Genomic DNA, 19,198 nt, shown 5'->3' with positions numbered 1-19,198 from the left:
AAGCCAGAATCGATTTTAATCCATAAATCGATTATCAAAACCCACCCCTAATGGTCACCACCCATGTTGGGGAGTTTGCCCCCTCACATATACTAATATGCCACAAACAGGACTTTAATATCACCAACCATTCCCATGTTATTACGGTGTATCCATATAAATGGCCCACCCTGTATATACCCGTTTTTAAATTGTGTTGATAGGTCACATAAAACCAGAGGTTTTATTAACCTTTTAAAGTCGGTGTTCTGACAAACCATCCTACTTTGGCAAAACGTCCTGCCGTAAGTAGTTTATGCACATTTCTGCTGTCACAGAGTAATTCCAGCACCAATTTAAGTAGGTGTGACGGTTTGCCACTTAACTTTGCCCATCAGAGTATGCTTGTAGCTCATATGCATACAGCCAGAATGGTTTGCCACTTCATTTTGCCCGTGAAAGTATGCTTGTAGGCAATGTTCCCTCTAAGCTGCGCACGTGCGCAATTGCGCACTGCTGGCACGGTCTCTGCGCACAGAAAATCTCTGTTACGCACAAAAAAAATCTAACCTGAATTGAAATTAAAATACTTTAACAATTCTTTTTTGCAGTGTTAGTCAGTAAGTGACTGGCTGCTCCCCTATGGGATTAGAACGATTCCACCTTAACCCATAGTCCAGCCAATGATGCGATTCACATTTGTATATACGCAGCTAATCCACGTCGCTGACAGGCTATGACAGCGTCCTTATGTGCCGACATCGGTGTTTTAGCTAGCAAAGCGGCTGATGAGGAGTGAAGCCACATTAATGACAAGGTGTACAACCATTGGAGATGTGAGCAGGACAGACAGAACAATTGACAGAAAAAGTGTGGACTTTATACCAGTTTTTAAATTGTGTTGATAGGCCACATAAAACCAGAGTTATGATAAAAAATATATGCAATGTTTGGTTTCCTTGCTGAATACTGTCTTTGTTTATATTTACTTCCCGAAGAAACGATAAAAACGGCGTTTTATAAGAAAAAAGGCTCGAAAGCCTGTGAGCAAAAACAGAATCCACCCCCTCTTCATTTCCTATTCATCCAAAAAAGTACCATGTCGACCAATCAAAAAATGATATGGCAACGTGGCATCTAGTTGTTAAGAAACAGGGGGAAGTTTTAGGAGTGACGGCGGTGTTTTGCGAGGTGAGAGATTTGCCACGTTTAGCACAAATCTTGTGTAGTCAGTGTGTAGTGTAGTCAATAGTTTTGTTGTGTGAGTCAGAACAGTGAGGCGACTGCTGAACGTTACAGGTGTTGCAGGAGTGATACATCTCCTGCTGTTAGGCCTGCAGGTATCAGGCTGTTGTTCTCCTTTATCTCATAGTGGACAGAAATTATTTTTTGGAGTGGCACAAATAATTTGTGTGGCATCAAATTTGATGCAGAACAGCTGATTGTTCTGTAAATAGTTTGAAATGTTTCTTTAAAAAAACACCTTGGCTGCATTTAAAAAAAATAGCTGCAAAAAAACTTGTTTGCCAAACTGAGTTACTTTTTTAAAGAAGTAACTATATAATTAATTGCCCAGCATTGGTCTTTATATACTGTAGTTTGCAGACAGAGAGTTACAGGACTCTCTCCCAGACCACAGACTCACAATACAAGTCAGAGCTTTTTTTAAAAAAAAAAAGAAAGTTGTGTTTTCAAAATTGGAGTTCAAGTTATTTTAACTTCCAATAGTGTTAACATACTACACAGGTCAATGGCTAGATTTTTTTTACATTTTCATTGTAAGTGGGCTAAAGCAGTTAATTAAAAGTAGTCTAACATAAATGTAAACGCTGTAATTTGATTATGGTAAATGGTAAATAGCCTGCATTTGTATAGCGCTTTTCTAGTCCATAGGACCCCAAAGCGCTTTACACTACATTCAGTCATTCACCCATTCACACACACATTCACACACTGGCGATAGCAAGCTACATTGTAGCCACAGCTGCCCTGGGGCGCACTGACAGAGGCGAGGCAGCCGGACCACCACCATTATTTTAATAAACCATGTAACTTGGATGGATTCGATGCTGGCGTGACCACAGTGCACACGTCTGCTGTTGCTCACAGTGGTCCAAGGGATCGCTCAGGGAGTTTGTGCTCAGGGAGTTTGTGTGGTCGCTCAGACACATGAAAGATTAGAGGGAACATTGCTTGTAGGTAACATTCACAAAGGTAGCATGGTTTGGCACTTAATTTTACCCGTCAGAGTATGGGTGTATACATGTGTGTAGCTGTTATTAACAAAGGTAGGATGATTTGCCACTGAATTTTAGCTGTTAAAGTATGCTTCTAGCTCATATTCAGAAAGGTAGAATGGTTCGCCACTGAAATGTAGCTCAGATTAACAAAAGTAGGACAATTTGCCACTGAATTTCGTGTTGTGCGCATGCGCAGAAACAACAGGTAGGATGGTTTGCCAGGTAGGATGGATTCCCAGAACACCTGTCGGATCGGGCACGCTCTGTTTTACGTAACTATTTTTAAATCCCGGTAGCACTGCAAACTGGTGAGTGCTGTGGGGCAGACAGACAGGAAGTAAACGCCTGTGAAATTGGACGGTCTAGCCTTCAGGTTTGCGTCAACGCTGTCTTGGTGGAGTTTAATAAACTCGGCCGTCTGCTCCTTGCTATCTAAAATATAACAGGACACTGGCGTAAATTCTTGACCGTCTCACACTTCTGTTTAACCCTTTATAGCCGGTCGGAGCGGACATGCTCCATTTTGCGTAACTATTTTTAAATCCCGGTAGCACTGCAACCACGTAAGCTAGCGCAATAATCTTTTTTGCATATGAAACTGGAGGAGTTGTACTTGCATCTTATGCCATCAGCTTGTCCTAAGTCACAGTTTCTTTCCACACATAGCTTTGCAAAAACTGCATAAAAAGCACTTGCTGTCACAGTTCTGGGTCAGTTTCTACCCAGTATTTTGAGTTTATTATGTTTTGGTTTAAGCTTGCATCAGGGATTGTTTTCTTGTTCTGTTAATGATGATTATGATGTTTATTATTAGAGTTTCATGTTTCTGCTTGTGTTTAGGATTTGTTCTTCGGTTGTCTCTGCTTATTATTTGCCTAGTTCAATGTGTCATTTTCTGTCTGTCTCTCTATGTCGAGTCTGCGTCTTAGTGTGATGGTTTCTTGTTCCTGTTTTATTGTGAAGGTCTGCGTCTCATGTGAGTTTGTTTTACCTCTGTCTCGTCTTGTTGATTATTCCCAGCTGTGTCCACCACCTGTGTGTAATTCCCCTGTGTTTCTCTGGGTGTATTTAAGTCATGTCCTCCGTTATTGTAGTTGCTGGTCCGTCTGCGTATCCACTAGTGATGGGCAGATGAAGCTTCATGAAGCACTGAAGCTTTTCATCCAATTGCTTCACCCCAGCGCAAAGCTTCTTGAAGCTTCATTTGCTCTAGTAGGACACCTACTGGACGTAAAAATATTAGTTGGCATGAATTTGAAGAGTGTGGCATTTTGCACACAGCCTGTAAATGTCAACAACAAAAGGAGTGTGTAAAACATCTATATTGTAGTGATGGCAGCATAATGTGTATATTTATACTGGTAGTATGGAAAAGGATTATTTGGAAATGCTTAAAATGGAAATGATCATTTACTGTGAGGTGAGGTGTGGTTGGGGTGTGGACAGTGGTTGTGCTTTTGTAACGTTGAGGTATGGACAGCTACACACTGAGGCCTCAGTCCTGCCTGTTCACATTTTATTCTGTAAAAACTAAATTTTCACTGCTTTTATGACCTTTAGTGGGGAGAATATAGCTAGGATTTAATGATTTAACAAATCTTTTGAATCCTTTGTCCTCCACAATGCTAAATGGCTGGGAGTCCTCAATCACCATGCTAACCAGGTCTTCATCTATTTGAGATTGTTCTCCTGAGGAAAGACAATAAAGACAAAGCACAAATATAAATATCACACACGTCACTTATTGCATTGTATAATATTGTTATATCATTTAGTAACATTACTGCATGCTATATTATCATGGCATTTGATGGCTCACCTGGTCTTGCTCCACAATCGGTGTTCCCCTTATTCTCATGCAAAGCTCTGTAGTGCCTAAGCATGGATGAGGTGTTGTTGTTATATCCCAGCTCCCTGGCACATAGCAAACACTTCACCTTGTAGAAAAGTCAAGACAGCTTAACATAAATTGTATTGCACCATCAGTATTATGAAAATACATCTTCTGTAGAAACTTACATACCTTGTTGGGAGGAATAAGATCAAAATGTTCCCACACAGGGGAGGACATCCTCCTCTTCTTAGCTGCCTCCATTCTCTCCTGACTTTCTCTCCTCACTCTCATAAACCTCCAAACTGTCTCCAAACTCTCACTAACCGCAACTCTCCATCAAACACCCACATTTTGAATGAAGTCTGAGGGGTTTATATCGCTGTCATATCTCGCGGCAAAGTTCGAACCGCTTCATGAACCAGTCACGTGGTACAGCCGGGCAGCGAGGCTTCGGACGTCATCAGTTTCAGCTCCTCCCATAAATGAAGCAAGCCTCGATACGCGCATCGCGGAAACACTCCCTCAATTACTCGACACAAGCTTCGAAGCCTCGATACAGAACATCACATCACTAGTATCCACCATGTTTCATCCGTGTGCTCCCTGTCGTCATCATCATGTACTATCGTCTTCCTTCCTTTATGTTCAGGTTCGTGTTCTTGTTCATGCTCTGTAGTTTAGTTCTCCGTTTTGCCGTTTGCCTCTCTATATTTTTGTGTTCAATAAAACACCTTCACACCTTCACGACTGCCTGCGCTTGTCACGGCGAGTGAGATGAGCCGTGTGGAAAATAAAGGAGGATCCAAACGCAGGCAGTCGTGAGGGTGTGAAGGTGGTTTATTAAACACAAAAAGGAAATGGACAAACGGCAAACGGAGCAATGACTAAACTAAACTGGGAACAAACTAACTACAGAACACGAACCTGGACATGAATGAGAGCGGGCGGAAACAGATGATGTCGACTGCAGGGAAACACACAGATGAAGCAGGGTGGAAACACAGACGGACCAGCCACTACAATAACGGAGGACATGACTTAAATACACCCAGAGAAACACAGGGGAATTACACACAGGTGGTGGACACAGCTGGGAATGATCAACAAGACGAGACAGAGGTAAAACTGAACACACTCACATGAGACCCAGACCTTCACAATAAAACGGGAAATGAGAACACCACACCAAGACGCAGACCTGACACTGAGAGACAGACATATGGAACCTGAACTAAACTAAACGTGAGATGCAACCGAGAACAAATCCTAAAACATGAAACTCAAATAATAAACATCATAATCCTAAACACAACAAGAGAACAAGAAAACAATCCCTGATGCAAACTAAAACATAATAACCTCAAACATGGAATAACAAAAACATGAAACTCCACATACTGGGTCCAACGGACCCAGACCCGTGACAGTACCCCCCCTCAAAGGGCTGGCTCCTGACAGCCCCAAAACAAAAAGCACAAGCACCAAGCCAGGGCGGGCGGAGGGGGCCCAGGAAGGAGGGCCCGAAACACAAAAACCAGGAGCACGAGAGTCCAGAACCAAAACACGACTGTTCACCAGTCCATAACACAGTCAGGGGACCGACCGTGCACACGGCAACGGCGGCGACGGGCAAACAGTTCTGGAGGCCGACCGTGCACACGGCAACGGCGGCGACGGGCAAACAGTTCTGGAGGTCGACCGTGCACACGGCAACGGCGGCGGTGTGGCAACCGCAGGATCAGACGAGGCGGGACCAGACGAAGGCGGAGCCGAGGCCGGACCAGACGAGACTGAAGACACGGAGGCCGGACCAGACGAAGCTGAAGACACGGAGGCCGGACCAGGCGAGACTGAGGTTGAAGCGGAGGCCGGACCAGGCGAGACTGAGGTTGAAGCGGAGGCCGGACCAGGCGTGGATGAAGACACGGAGGCCGGACCAGGCGTGGATGAAGACACGGAGGCCGGACCAGGCGTGGATGAAGACACGGAGGCCGGACCAGGCGTGGATGACAGCAGCGGGACGGCTGCGAAACCTGACGGCAGAGGGACGGCTGCGAAACCTGACGGCAGTGATGCTGCAGGAGGTGATGTGGAGATGTGCTGGCTGGGTCCTCCAGGACCGTCAGCAGGTGTGAGGATGTGCTGGCTGGGTCCTCCAGGACCCTCAGCAGGTGTGAGGATGTGCTGGCTGGGTCCTCCAGGACCCTCAGCTAACGAGGCGTGGTGCTGGGTGGGCTCCTCGGGCCCTCCAGCAGACGACACTTGAGGCTGGCTGGGTTCTCCTAAACCCCCAGCAGAAGACACTTGAGGCTGGCTGGGTTCTCCTAAACCCCCAGCAGAAGACACTTGAGGCTGGCTGGGTTCTCCTAAACCCCCAGCAGAAGACACTTGAGGCTGGCTGGGTTCTCCTAAACCCCCAGCAGAAGACACTTGAGGCTGGCTGGGTTCTCCAGAACCCCCAGCAGACGAAACATGAGGCTGGCTGGGTTCTCCCGAACCCCCAGCAGACGAAACTTGAGGCTGGACGGGCTCCTCGGGCCCCCCAGCTGAGATTGACGGCTGAATGGGTCCCTCTGGTCCTCCAGCGGAGGACAGGGGTAGAGGAGCGGACTCACTGGAGCTCTCAGCAGGGGATGACGGCTGAGACTGCTCAGTAAAGTCCTCTAATGAAGCCACTGGTGCTAGCATCTCGACCTCTAGGGGTCCAGAGGTGGCTGGTGACTGGCACCCAGCCTCTGGGGAGGCCCTAGAGGGAGCAACTGTCTCTGAGATGGCCAGTTTAACTGAACCAGTTAAAGTCTGTGTGAAGTGTGTTCCCTGCTTGTAATGAGGCTGTGAGGATAAAGGCTGGGTAAGTGAGTGGACAGGCTGCTGAACTGGTGGCAACTGAGCTACAGGTAGCAAAGTAGTAACAGGTGGTGGAGTGGCTGGCTGAACTGATAAGGCTGATGACTCTCTTGCCAACTGAGCTATTGACTGGGCTATGGACTGTAACATGGTGTCTACTGGGTCTGACTGTGACTGTGATGGAGGTGATGAGTGAGTGGCTGACTGAGTTAGCGACTGCTGGGAAGCTAACCGAGCTACCGGCTGAGCAGCTGACTCAACGAACACAGCCCCGGTATAAACAGTCATATGAACTGGTGAAACAGACAGAGCGTCTTTTCCACTCACCACAGCCGGCGGTTCTGAAGTCCTATTCTCCAGCTGTGGGGCGACGCGCCGACGGCGCGATCGTCGCTTCCTCCCGGGCAAAACCTCCGGCGGGCCTGGCAAAACCTCCGGCGGGCCGGGCAAAACCTCCGGCGTCCGGCTGGGTTGGGAAGCGATAGCGGCTGGTGGGTGTAGGTGAAGTTCGTGAAGGATGAAGTCTTGCACGAGTGGGTGTAGTGAGTCCAATAGCCAGGGATAATCCGTGAGCAGCTGTTGCAGTCTGGCTTCCAGAACGTGGAGGAATGCTTCTCCCTCATGCTCTAGCCACAGGTTGATTATTTGTGAAGCGGAGTTCGTGATGAGGTCCCGAAGCTCCGTGGGTGGGGTGAATGCCGCTGGATCCATATCTGGCTGGTCCGTACTGTCACGGCGAGTGAGATGAGCCGTGTGGAAAATAAAGGAGGATCCAAACGCAGGCAGTCGTGAGGGTGTGAAGGTGGTTTATTAAACACAAAAAGGAAATGGACAAACGGCGAACGGAGCAATGACTAAACTAAACTGGGAACAAACTAACTACAGAACACGAACCTGGACATGAATGAGAGCGGGCGGAAACAGATGATGTCGACTGCAGGGAAACACACAGATGAAGCAGGGTGGAAACACAGACGGACCAGCCACTACAATAACGGAGGACATGACTTAAATACACCCAGAGAAACACAGGGGAATTACACACAGGTGGTGGACACAGCTGGGAATGATCAACAAGACGAGACAGAGGTAAAACTGAACACACTCACATGAGACCCAGACCTTCACAATAAAACGGGAAATGAGAACACCACACCAAGACGCAGACCTGACACTGAGAGACAGACAGAATGACATATGGAACCTGAACTAAACTAAACGTGAGATGCAACCGAGAACAAATCCTAAAACATGAAACTCAAATAATAAACATCATAATCATGATCCTAAACACAACAAGAGAACAAGAAAACAATCCCTGATGCAAACTAAAACATAATAACCTCAAACATGGAATAACAAAAACATGAAACTCCACATACTGGGTCCAACGGACCCAGACCCGTGACAGCGCTTGGATCCTCTTTTTCCTTTTTCACACAGCTCTTCTCACTCGCCGTGACACTTGCAGCAACAAAAAACATAATATTCCAGAAACACGCTTTGCCGATCCGATCAGCTGTTTGTAACACTTCCTAGTCCATCAGCCTGAACTATGGAATGTCTGCCATGACCTGCCCGAAACCGGAAGTGACGTCATTTTGCGGAAATGTAGGTTTTTTTACCATCAGGGCCTTATGAGCCTATATTTGTTTTTGTTTTTAAAAAGTTATGTTTGACTTTATGACTTTCTGTGTCGTTTCTGGGATGCTTAGGACTCATATTGCACTGCTGGAAATAGTTTATTTTGATGCACATGCTGTGTTTTTGCAAATTTGCATTATGATATTTATTTTCGTTTTTCCTGCAGTATATAAAAATTGGTGTATTTCAAAAATAAAACTATGAAGACACTCAAAATAAATTTCCTGTGGTGGGAAACTATTTTGTGCAACTTTTTTGTATTTACAGTTTTGAGGGATAAGCCTCTTAAATTTCTCTAACTAGAAATATATATTAAAAAAGCAAAAACGATTTTCAATTTTTTTGTAGTTTATTGCACTTTTTGCAATGATTGTAATTACTATGCACTTAATGCATACATATTATTAAAATTTGGGCTATAATGGTTGTATTGATGTATAGCAACTTGAAATGCTCCCAAAAATGGCTCCACAGCATGTAAAAATATAATATAAGCTCTGGCGGACTTGGTTCTATGGTAGGTCTTAAAGGGTTAAAAATATACGCAATGTTTTTTTTCTGAATACTATTGTTATGTTAATGTGGGAAGAAACAGTCAAAACTACGTTTTCTAAGGAAAGTGACCAAAAAAAGTAAAAAGAAAGCACCCCTTTCCAATTGGTAGAAAAACGTAACATGTCGACCAATCTAGAAATGATATGGCAACACGTGGCATTGGGTTGTTTAAGAAGGGGGAGAAGTTTTAGGAGTGACTGCAGCGAGAGAGAGTTTTGAGATATTTGTGATGTTTAGTGTGTTTTGAGTGCATAGTATAGTGTGTAGTGTAGTGGATAGTTTTGTGTTGTGTGTCAGAACAATGAAGCAACTGCTGAATGTCACAGTTGCTGCCAAAAACCAATCAAAGGCAGACTGCACTGTGAACGCTGTCTGCAGGTAAAAAACAAGAGTGATACACCACCTGCTGTCAGGCCTGCAGGTACAGTGGGGCAAAAAAGTATTTAGTCAGCCACCGATTGTGCAAGTTCCCCCACTTAAAATGATGACAGAGGTCAGTAATTTGCACCAGAGGTACACTTCAACTGTGAGAGACAGAATGTGAAAAAAAAATCCATGAATTCACATGGTAGGATTTGTAAAGAATTTATTCGTAAATTAGGGTGGAAAATAAGTATTTGGTCACCTCAAACAAGGAAAATCTCTGGCTCTCACAGACCTGTAACGTCTTCTGTAAGAAGCTTTTCTGTCCCCCACTCGTTACCTGTATGAATGGCACCTGTTTGAACTCATCACCTGTATAAAAGACACCTGTCCACAGCCTCAAACAGTCAGACTCCAAACGCCGCCATGGCCAAGACCAAAGAGCTTTCGAAGGACACCAGGAAAAGTATTGTAGACCTGCACCAGACTGGGAAGAGTGAATCTACAATAGGCAAGCAGCTTGGTGTGAAAAAATCAACTGTGGGAGCAATCATCAGAAAATGGAAGACATACAAGACCACTGATAATCTCCCTCGATCTGGGGCTCCACGCAAGATCTCATCCCGTGGGGTCAAAATGATCATGAGAACGGTGAGCAAAGATCCCAGAACCACACGGGGGGACCTGGTGAATGACCTGCAGAGAGCTGGGACCAAAGTAACAAAGGTCACCATCAGTAACACACTACAACGGCAGGGAATCAAATCCCGCAGTGCCAGACGTGTTCTGCTGCTGAAGCCAGTGCATGTCCAGGCCCGTCTGAAGTTTGCCAGAGAGCACATGGATGATACAGCAGAGGATTGGGAGAATGTCATGTGGTCAGATGAAACCAAAGTAGAACTTTTTGGTATAAACTCAACTCGTCGTGTTTGGAGGAAGAAGAATACTGAGTTGCATCCCAAGAACACCATACCTACTGTGAAGCATGGGGGTGGAAACATCATGCTATGGGGCTGTTTTTCTGCCAAGGGGACAGGACGACTGATCCGTGTTAAGGACAGAATGAATGGGGCCATGTATCGTGAGATTTTGAACCAAAACCTCCTTCCATCAGTGAGAACTTTGAAGATGAAACGAGGCTGGGTCTTCCAACATGACAATGATCCAAAACACACCGCCCGGGCAACAAAGGAGTGGCTCCGTAAGAAGCATTTGAAAGTCCTGGAGTGGCCTAGCCAGTCTCCAGACCTCAACCCCATAGAAAATCTGTGGCGGGAGTTGAAAGTCCGTGTTGCTCGGCGACAGCCCCAAAACATCACTGCTCTCGAGAAGATCTGCATGGAGGAATGGGCCAAAATACCAGCTACTGTGTGTGCAAACCTGGTAAAGACCTATAGTAAACGTTTGACCTCTGTTATTGCCAACAAAGGTTATGTTACAAAGTATTGAGTTGTATTTTTGTTATTGACCAAATACTTATTTTCCACCCTGATTTACGAATAAATTCTTTACAAATCCTACCATGTGGATTCATGGATTTTTTTTTCACATTCTGTCTCTCACAGTTGAAGTGTACCTCTGGTGCAAATTACTGACCTCTGTCATCATTTTAGGTGGGGGAACTTGCACAATCGGTGGCTGACTAAATACTTTTTTGCCCCACTGTATCAGGCTTGTGATGTTCTCCTTTATTTTATAGTGGGCAGAAACAATTTTTTGGAGTGGCATAAATAATTTGTGTTGCATCTCATTTGATATAGAATGCCTGATTGTTCTGTAAATAGTTTAAAATGGTTATAAAAAACACCATGGCTGTATTTTTAGGTAAACCGCTGCATTTAACTTTGTTGTTTGCAAAAGTTTTGCATAAATTTTTAAAATTTACAATTTATATTTACATTTCAAGTTATGTGTCATGGTGAGTGCTGTGGGGCAGACAGACAGGAAGTAAACGCCTGTGAAATTGGACGGTCTAGCCTTCAGGTTTGCATCAACGCTGTCTTGGTGGAGTTTAATAAACTCAGCCGTCTGCTCCTTGCTATCTAAAATATAACAGGACACTGGCGTAAATTCTTGACCGTCTCACACTTCTGTTTAATCAGTTTTCTGTTTGACGTTTATTCAGCTGTGTGAAAACCAAGGAGGAACCCACCCAATGGATTAATAAGGTTTTGTTTTATCTACTCTAGTCTAATAACTTTAATCTCAGCCAAACCGATTTACTCACGAACAAATAAAACAATGAAAAAAGCCAAACAATAACATTTTTAGGTTGTCTAAGTAACTTATATATCACGTTTAACCTGAGTAGCGAAAGTCCGCGGTGTCGTTCTCGGCGGCTCTAGTGACCCTCGAGCGCTCGGCTAGCTATCGAGTCGATGGGTAACAGACTTCTCCGTAAACGTTGGAGTACTTTTGCAAAAATGCAATATCTTGATCAACCGAGCAGATATTTGATGTTTACACAGTTACTTTCTCGCCTTAAAATATATTAAAAGTTTATTTCGTGACCCAGAAAGATTAATAAGAGTAATTTTAAAACTTGGTAGCAGCCGCCATTGCCGGAAACTGGAGTTTGGCTGGGCCGCGCTATGAATTCTGGGATATGGTGGGCCACAAAGGACACACTCGACCCATCCTTCAAATTCGGGGAAAAGGAGGACGCATTTGTCGGCTGCATTTGTCGGAGTCTGCAAATTTGGACAGCCTTCGGTGCATTGCTGTCACGTAATTGGTCTAAAAATGCGGCCTCAGGAGGATGCAGCCCATGAATTTGGACACCCCCTAATTGGACGTAACGAGTCAAGGGGAAGCAAAACTGAAAACACTAACATGAGACAAGGACCTTCAAAGTAAAACAGGAAGCACATGACAGCCACAGCCTTGACACTGAACTAAACATACCGGTACACTAAATACAAGGGCACAAAAACACACCCTAACAACTAAACTCAAACCAGGATCAAACTGAAACCTAGAATGATAATAATCAAAACAGCACAACTAAAGAAACAGAACATAAATCATAACACAGAAAAATACAAGAAACTGAAAATGCTGGGTCAAAATGACTCAGAACCATGACATTATGAAAATGATTCGTTAAAAATTTTTGTGGTTGTTACAGTAAAAGTTTCTACTCAGATTTTTTTTTCTGATTTTAGATTATTTGTGGTAATACAGTATGCCAAAATGAAAAAAATAACTGTAAATTCAGGCATGGGAGGTGGTGATGAAAAGAATGAAACTAAACAAAGCAAGCCGTTTTTAAAGGTGAAATGTAGAGGTAAAATCCAAAGTAGTCAAAAACGGCCAGTTATACCCTGGACCCCAGCGGGTTAAACATTTTTTTAATGTAACGCAATAGTTAATTTTTACTATAATTAGTTACTTTCATAATATTGTTACTAACTCAGTTACATTTTTGAAGAAGTAACTAGTAACTATAACTAAATACTTTTTAAAATACTTTTTAAAATAACCCAACACTGACTGAATAGAGGTGGAGCAGGGGGTGGTACAACTACTGATATACAATCACTAATATAATCAGAACCAGTGATCGAATGTAACTTTTATTTAATTTACTTGGATTTTCTTTACATCGCCTCTTTCTATCTTATGCTTGTTACTAATCCACTGTTTTATGAATGCAAATATTTTTCTTTGTTCAGCCTTTAAGCTTTAAGCATAAATTTTTATCTATTCTTAAAAAATATTTCAATATTTAAAATACACACACTTCTAATATCACATTCTAATATCACATATCACATTTCTAATACATATATGCCTGTAAGATGTGAAAAGAGGTCTTAAATATGTTTAATTCTCTTTATGTTACAGCAATAGTGTTTATGAATGAATGAAATGAATAATTATTTTTTGTGTGTTATTTTGTTTGTTTTCTGCATGTTTGTTCACTTGAACATGTTAATGTCATTGATTTGTGTAATTGCACATTTGTATCGCCAGAGGGCAGTACTTCAAAGTTGATTGCAGTTTGATGTGTCGGTCGCGAACGAAATGGCTCTTAGAGCCAACTCTTTGACGTGACTGACGCAAGCCGGCTCCTTATCCACAACTATTTTCAGTTGCGGATGATAAAGGATTCAGAAAGTTTATTCATGCGGGCCCATACGACAGAAAATGTGCATCTTCTTTTTGTTTTCATATTTTAATTTATATTTAATTGCGTTGTGGTTTGCAGTGTTTTGTATTGTTTCAAAGCTGAAAATTTAAATAGTTAAAAGTTAAAATGTGAATAGTTGGTTTTTGTATTATATGATTTATTTATTAGATTTTATGTGGAGTGAATAAATAAAAGTATATTTACGGTGGCCCCTAGAGACAAAGCACATACAAACTCCAAAACACATGAAAACTCCAAAACATGTACAAAAGACAACAGAAGTGCTCCAGGATGCTAGGCACAGTGTTGAGCTTTTGTTACCAGCAATTACCAATGACCGGATTTGGTGTGTGGTAGTAACAGGTAAATGAACATTTGAAAAAAAATATTTGAATATATATGAGTGCTTGTATATAAATAAACAAACAATACACACATGCTTTCAATTGTGTAATTTAAGTGATCTAGGTAGCTCTGTTTTGGAAGTTCAGTTAACGCTAGAAATGTGTTTTGGAGTTTGTACGTGTTTTGTCTCAAGGGGCCACCACATATATTTATATATAAACATATATAAATAAAACCACTTTTTTTTTTACATTAGTAATTCCTTTTGTGCATAATTTTATATTATTGTTAATAATAAATTAATTAAAGCAACAAAACAACCTGAAGAGTCGGTTCTTTTTAGTGAGTCGAGCCGAAAGAGCCGGTTCTCTAAAAAGATCCGGAAATCCCATCACTACAGTGGGCGGCTTCTACGGTTGTACCATGTGGTCTTAGCTTTTAAAACGAGCTAAAAGAAGAGACACCCACAGTGTAGGCGAAACAAAAAGGTCATGAAACCAGTTTATTCTGCTGGACCTGTTTCAGCAGCAGTCTGCGTAAAGATATTTCATTCCAGCCTCGTGTGAAATCAGCAAAACTCAACTCAGAGCGCAAATGGCTCCTTTAAAATCTTTGTCACTTTGGTGGATTTTTCTGGCTGTCACGTTTCTACGTTCAGCTGACTCACAAGATGAGCTGGGTGTGTATATTTCACTTAACTGTTAAAATACTTCATGAACATAAAAAGAATTTGATTTTTTTTTTTTTAAATATGCTTTAACATTATTATTCTCTTCTGGGTTTTACATGATGATGGATGTTAAATGTTCACCAAGAGGCACCTCAAACTGATGTTGTCTGTGAGAATAATTTATTGACATACTTGATTTCGCTTTGGGAAATAAAACTTCACATGAAAAGCATTTTTTTATGCACTTTAATACTTAATAGAAGAATAGAATAGAATAGAATAGAATAATCCTTTAATTGTCCCACAAGGGGAAATTTGTTTGTAACAGCTGCCAGAAAGACACATATACAAACAAACAGTACACAGGACACAGAACAGAAACATACACAATTTTTCTTACATATTTAAATTAAGGACAATGGTTACTATAAACAGAGTACTGTACAGTTATTAAATTAAATAAAAATAACAACAGATAAGAGTCAAACCCAGGTTATAGAGTGAATTGGTTGATAAAATAGTGCAAATTACAGCGCAGATGTAAACTTCTATGTTTGTTGGGAGCAGTTCTGATTGTACAGACAGCTGCAGGAGGAAGGACCTGCAGAAACGCAGGGATGCAGCAGTCTGTCACTGAAGGAGCTCTGCAGTTCAGCAACATTTACATGCATGGGGTGGGAGACTGTGTCCATCAGAGATGTTATTTTGGCCAGAGTCCTTCTGTCTCCCACCACCTGCACTGGGTCCAGGGTGCATCCCAGAACAGAGCTGGCCTTCCTGATGAGTTTATCCAACCTCTTCGTCTCAGCTGCCGATAAACTGCTGCTCCAACATACAACACTGTAAAAAATGACAGATACCGCCACAGAGTCATAGAAGGTCTTTAAAAGCGCTCCCTGTACTCCAAATGACCTCAGCCGCCTCAGTAGGTAGAGTCTGCGAGATAGAGATATTTGTGTTAGTGTGTGGAGACTGCAGCCTAAGGCTGATATTGTCATATGTATAAGTCATATTCATAAGTATGAAACAATACATTTCAGATAATTTTATGCAAAAGTAATGTAATGAGTAGTAAAAAAAATACTTTATTTGGCAAATCATTAAATAAAGTTCATGTATTACTTAATAATGTGTAACACATTACTTTTTTGAATAGTGACCACAACACTGATCATTTCAATACTTCTGGTAGAGGTATTGTTACGAGTTCAAAATTGGGGATGGAGACAAGAGAAAAAACCACAATAACAACACTGGTCCGGCCGGTTGAGTCAAACGATGATTTTAATGATCACACGCGTGGGAGATGGACACTGATGCAGACAGCCTCAGATCTCAAAATGGTGGAGCATTGATCAAACTCTTATAGCCTCTGGTGCCCCCACCTTATCATAAAAGCCTAAACATTCACATGCTTTCTCTCACACAGCGCCTAAGCTACGACCTTGGCTCCCTGTTTATCTGCTCCTGCTGAGATGGGGCAGAAAACTCCAGCATGTTCTGTTCTCTTCTAATCAGACAAATAAGGCGATGACTTTCTGCAAACAGTATTTCTTATAACTCAGCAGTATAATGCATCATAAAACAACATCATTCATTCACAATAAATCAGCAGTCTAATGTAATGCAAATCAGTTTAACTAATGCAATAGTTATCAGCTTCTTCTAATTCAGAAGAATAATGCAAACTAAAACTACATAATAATTCACAATCTTTAATTCAGGGTCTAACATGGCATAAAATAATATTATAATCTAACAGTATTCAACAAGTACACATCACAGTTCTTTCTTTCCTCTGATTGGCTGCTGTAGAAGTGCACAGTTATACTCTGACCCCTTTAACCTCTCTGCTCTCTGTTTTTTCCTCTTTCAGACAAGAAAAACATCACAGCTGAGACTGGACAGAACGTCACTCTGACATGTCGAGCTCCAAACAACAGCAACATCATAGTTGTAGAGTGGAGCAGAGCCGACCTTGGCAAAGAATATGTCTTTATGTACCGCGGAGGGTATCTTGTTCCAGATGACCAACATCCATCTTTTAAGAACCGGGTGGATCTGAAGGACAGTCAGATGAAGGATGGAGACGCGTCTTTGATTCTGAAGGACGTGACGATTGATGATGCTGGAACATACGAGTGTCGTGTCTTCATGAGAAGAACAAACCGAGGGAAGAGAGCTTATCTGAAGACTGATCCTATCACCACCATCAGGTTAAATGTTCCTCCAGGTGAGTGAGTAGAGTTGAGTGTGTGTGTGATCAGAGGTGAAGCTGCTTCCTGCTTGTTGATGTTTGTTTCTAAAGATGTTGTTGATGAGACTTTGTAGAAAGCAGCTGGTCTGAGTGATGTGATCAGAGTGCAGTAGATAATGTCTGACAGCAGTTTGAAGAGGAAATGGATTCTGTTCTGTTCTTCACTCATCACCTACCTGACAGCTGACACCTCACACCTGTTTCTCACCTGCAGGTCAGCCAGGAGGACACACAGAGGATGGAGGGAAGGAGGATGGAGGGAAGGAGGCTGCAATCACTAGAGGACATCCTGGTCTGTCAGTTTTTGGGGTGATTTGTGTTCTTATAGCTGCTTTTGCGATCTCTGGAAAATTGAAAAACAAGAATTCCTCACTTGCTTCACCTGAACAATAGCAAGCCTAAAAAAAGAAGGAAGCTGGATCTTTTGGACTCGTCATTGGTCTTTCAGTTGTTGCTGTGGTGTTTTCTGCTGCTGTTGTTCTTTTTTTTTATCTATAGAAAACATAAACAATGTAATCAGGACTCACACCATCCTCACACTGAACCACAGACTGAAATGTCTGAGAGTTTTCTAAACTCTGAATCTCCTGCTGCTGAATACAATGACAGAAATGACCTGGAAGCAAATAACTGTCACGGACACTCCACAAGGATCCCTGATGTCACTCTGACACTTGAGAATGAACTAATTTGTCCTCCTGGCAGCAGTTTGAAGAGGAAATGGATTCTGTTCTGTTAGTATTTCTTACTCCTGATGAAGCAACTGACATGCAGCCGGCATGAAATATAGCACAAACTGTATGTTAATTAGTAATTAGTAATTAGTTAATTACTGTCGTTACCACAAAGAAATCAAAAGCAAGAGTACAGATGTGTTTTAGGCAAAACCAACGGAATCCACAATCCTTTAAAAAATAAAGGAAACAGCACTAAAGTACGCGTGACACACCCTCTGAGCTTTGCTCCAAGTAACCACAGGTGGAAAAACACAGATACCCATTCATTCGGTCAGAGGAGGAGACGAAAGATTCAGCAGGTTGTTTACACTGAATAAATGGCTTATATCAGCATGTGCCGACCACTCAGTGCATTTTATCGACAACTTTAATATTTTTTGGGAACTGTGGAGCAGGGAAATTATTTTACTGCTATTGTTAAATAATCATCATTATTACCATTGCATTAATAATATAATCTGGAGTTTATATTGCATTCAGGGGTTGAACAGTGTGTGTCTTTCAGAAAGGCTAAAAGTCACAGGCTGACAGGAAACAGGCTTGCAGAGAGTTTGCAGAAGCAGGAAGTTATTTTGAGCAGCAGGCTAAGACGAGGCTTTAACAATGTAACAGATAGCTTTAAGATGGCCTTAAGATGTTTATGATGATGTTAATTTTGTATTTCAGATGCAGTTATAACTATTGTGTACACAATGCATATCTGTGCTTATTTGAGTTGATGTTCAGGTTCTTTAAAGGTCTTAAGCTTCACTGACGTGACTGTTCAGGTGATACATGCTGAGGGAAAACTAGAACATAGAAGGAATTGCAATACATGCTTACAAAACACTTATATATCAGGTCATTTTATATTAAGGTTTTAAGTAGAGGTTCTTGTTTAAAACATTTATTTAGTAGAAGACATACATATAGTCTCAGTGAGCCTCTGGTCTGGTGAAAGGTCAGAAGTGCAACAGGTGAATTGAGAAAGAGCATTTGAGGACGAGACACAGACAGTTAGTAGGTGAAGAGGTGACACAAAGAGCATGTGAGGTCAACACACACACACACATGAGTTAGATTTATTTAGAGGAGAGATTAGTCATGTCTCGGCAAGAAAGAGGAACAATTCACTTTAAGACAAGAACGGAAAGTACCAGCCATGAAAATAGAAGATGATCTTCTAGGTTAAAAGTCATTGTAGTGTTGATCTGATCTATGTATAAAATGTATCTGTGACGCATGAAGGGGCGTCAGTAAATCAAACCCTGATGCTATAAAATATCTGTTTATGCTTTGATTAAGTCGGAGATCACTTGCTGTCGGCGTACAGAGTGTTCTTCCCACACGTGTAGTCATTAAAATCATTGTTTGACCAAGACCTTCTGGACCAAGGGTGGTTTGTACTCTCCCTCCTCAATTGTGAACCTTAACAGAACGCAGGCATCTGTTTAAAGCAAATGGATTTAATTTTAACAAGTCAGGGGTGAAACTGTTCACCTCCAACTTGTTTTATTCCATACGTCATCCATCTGTGCTTGGTGCCAAGGCTGAGATAAACGAGGAGTTATCTCATAAAGAGGAACAAACAGTACTCCAAGAACAGACAAAGCCCA

The 19,198-nt window shown here is 42.2% G+C and overlaps 1 protein-coding gene across 3 annotated transcripts in view; it reads left to right on the top strand.

Annotated features, from left to right (window-relative positions):
- The window catches only part of LOC146713268 (programmed cell death 1 ligand 1-like), an 82,002-nt gene extending 63,039 nt beyond the window's left edge, over window positions 1-18,963 (top strand). For 2 of the 3 annotated variants that reach the window (XM_085446803.1, XM_085446793.1), the window contains one exon: window positions 17,081-18,963. In XM_085446803.1, the coding sequence (XP_085302929.1) occupies window positions 17,081-17,259 (179 nt within the window). In that variant the 3' untranslated portion in view covers window positions 17,260-18,963. Of the gene's footprint in view, window positions 1-14,409; window positions 14,619-16,485; window positions 16,843-17,080 lie in introns of those variants that run through there. The other variant, XM_085446785.1, reaches the window with a different exon arrangement.
- The last annotated feature ends 235 nt before the right edge of the window (window positions 18,964-19,198 follow it).

This window comes from Copadichromis virginalis, linkage group LG3, assembly GCF_057382275.1.
Source record: "Copadichromis virginalis isolate Kocher_CV1m ecotype Utaka linkage group LG3, C_Virginalis_male_GT1.1, whole genome shotgun sequence".
In the NCBI taxonomy this organism is placed as follows: Eukaryota; Metazoa; Chordata; class Actinopteri; order Cichliformes; family Cichlidae; genus Copadichromis; species Copadichromis virginalis.
This window is presented reverse-complemented; position numbering and strand designations above follow the sequence as displayed.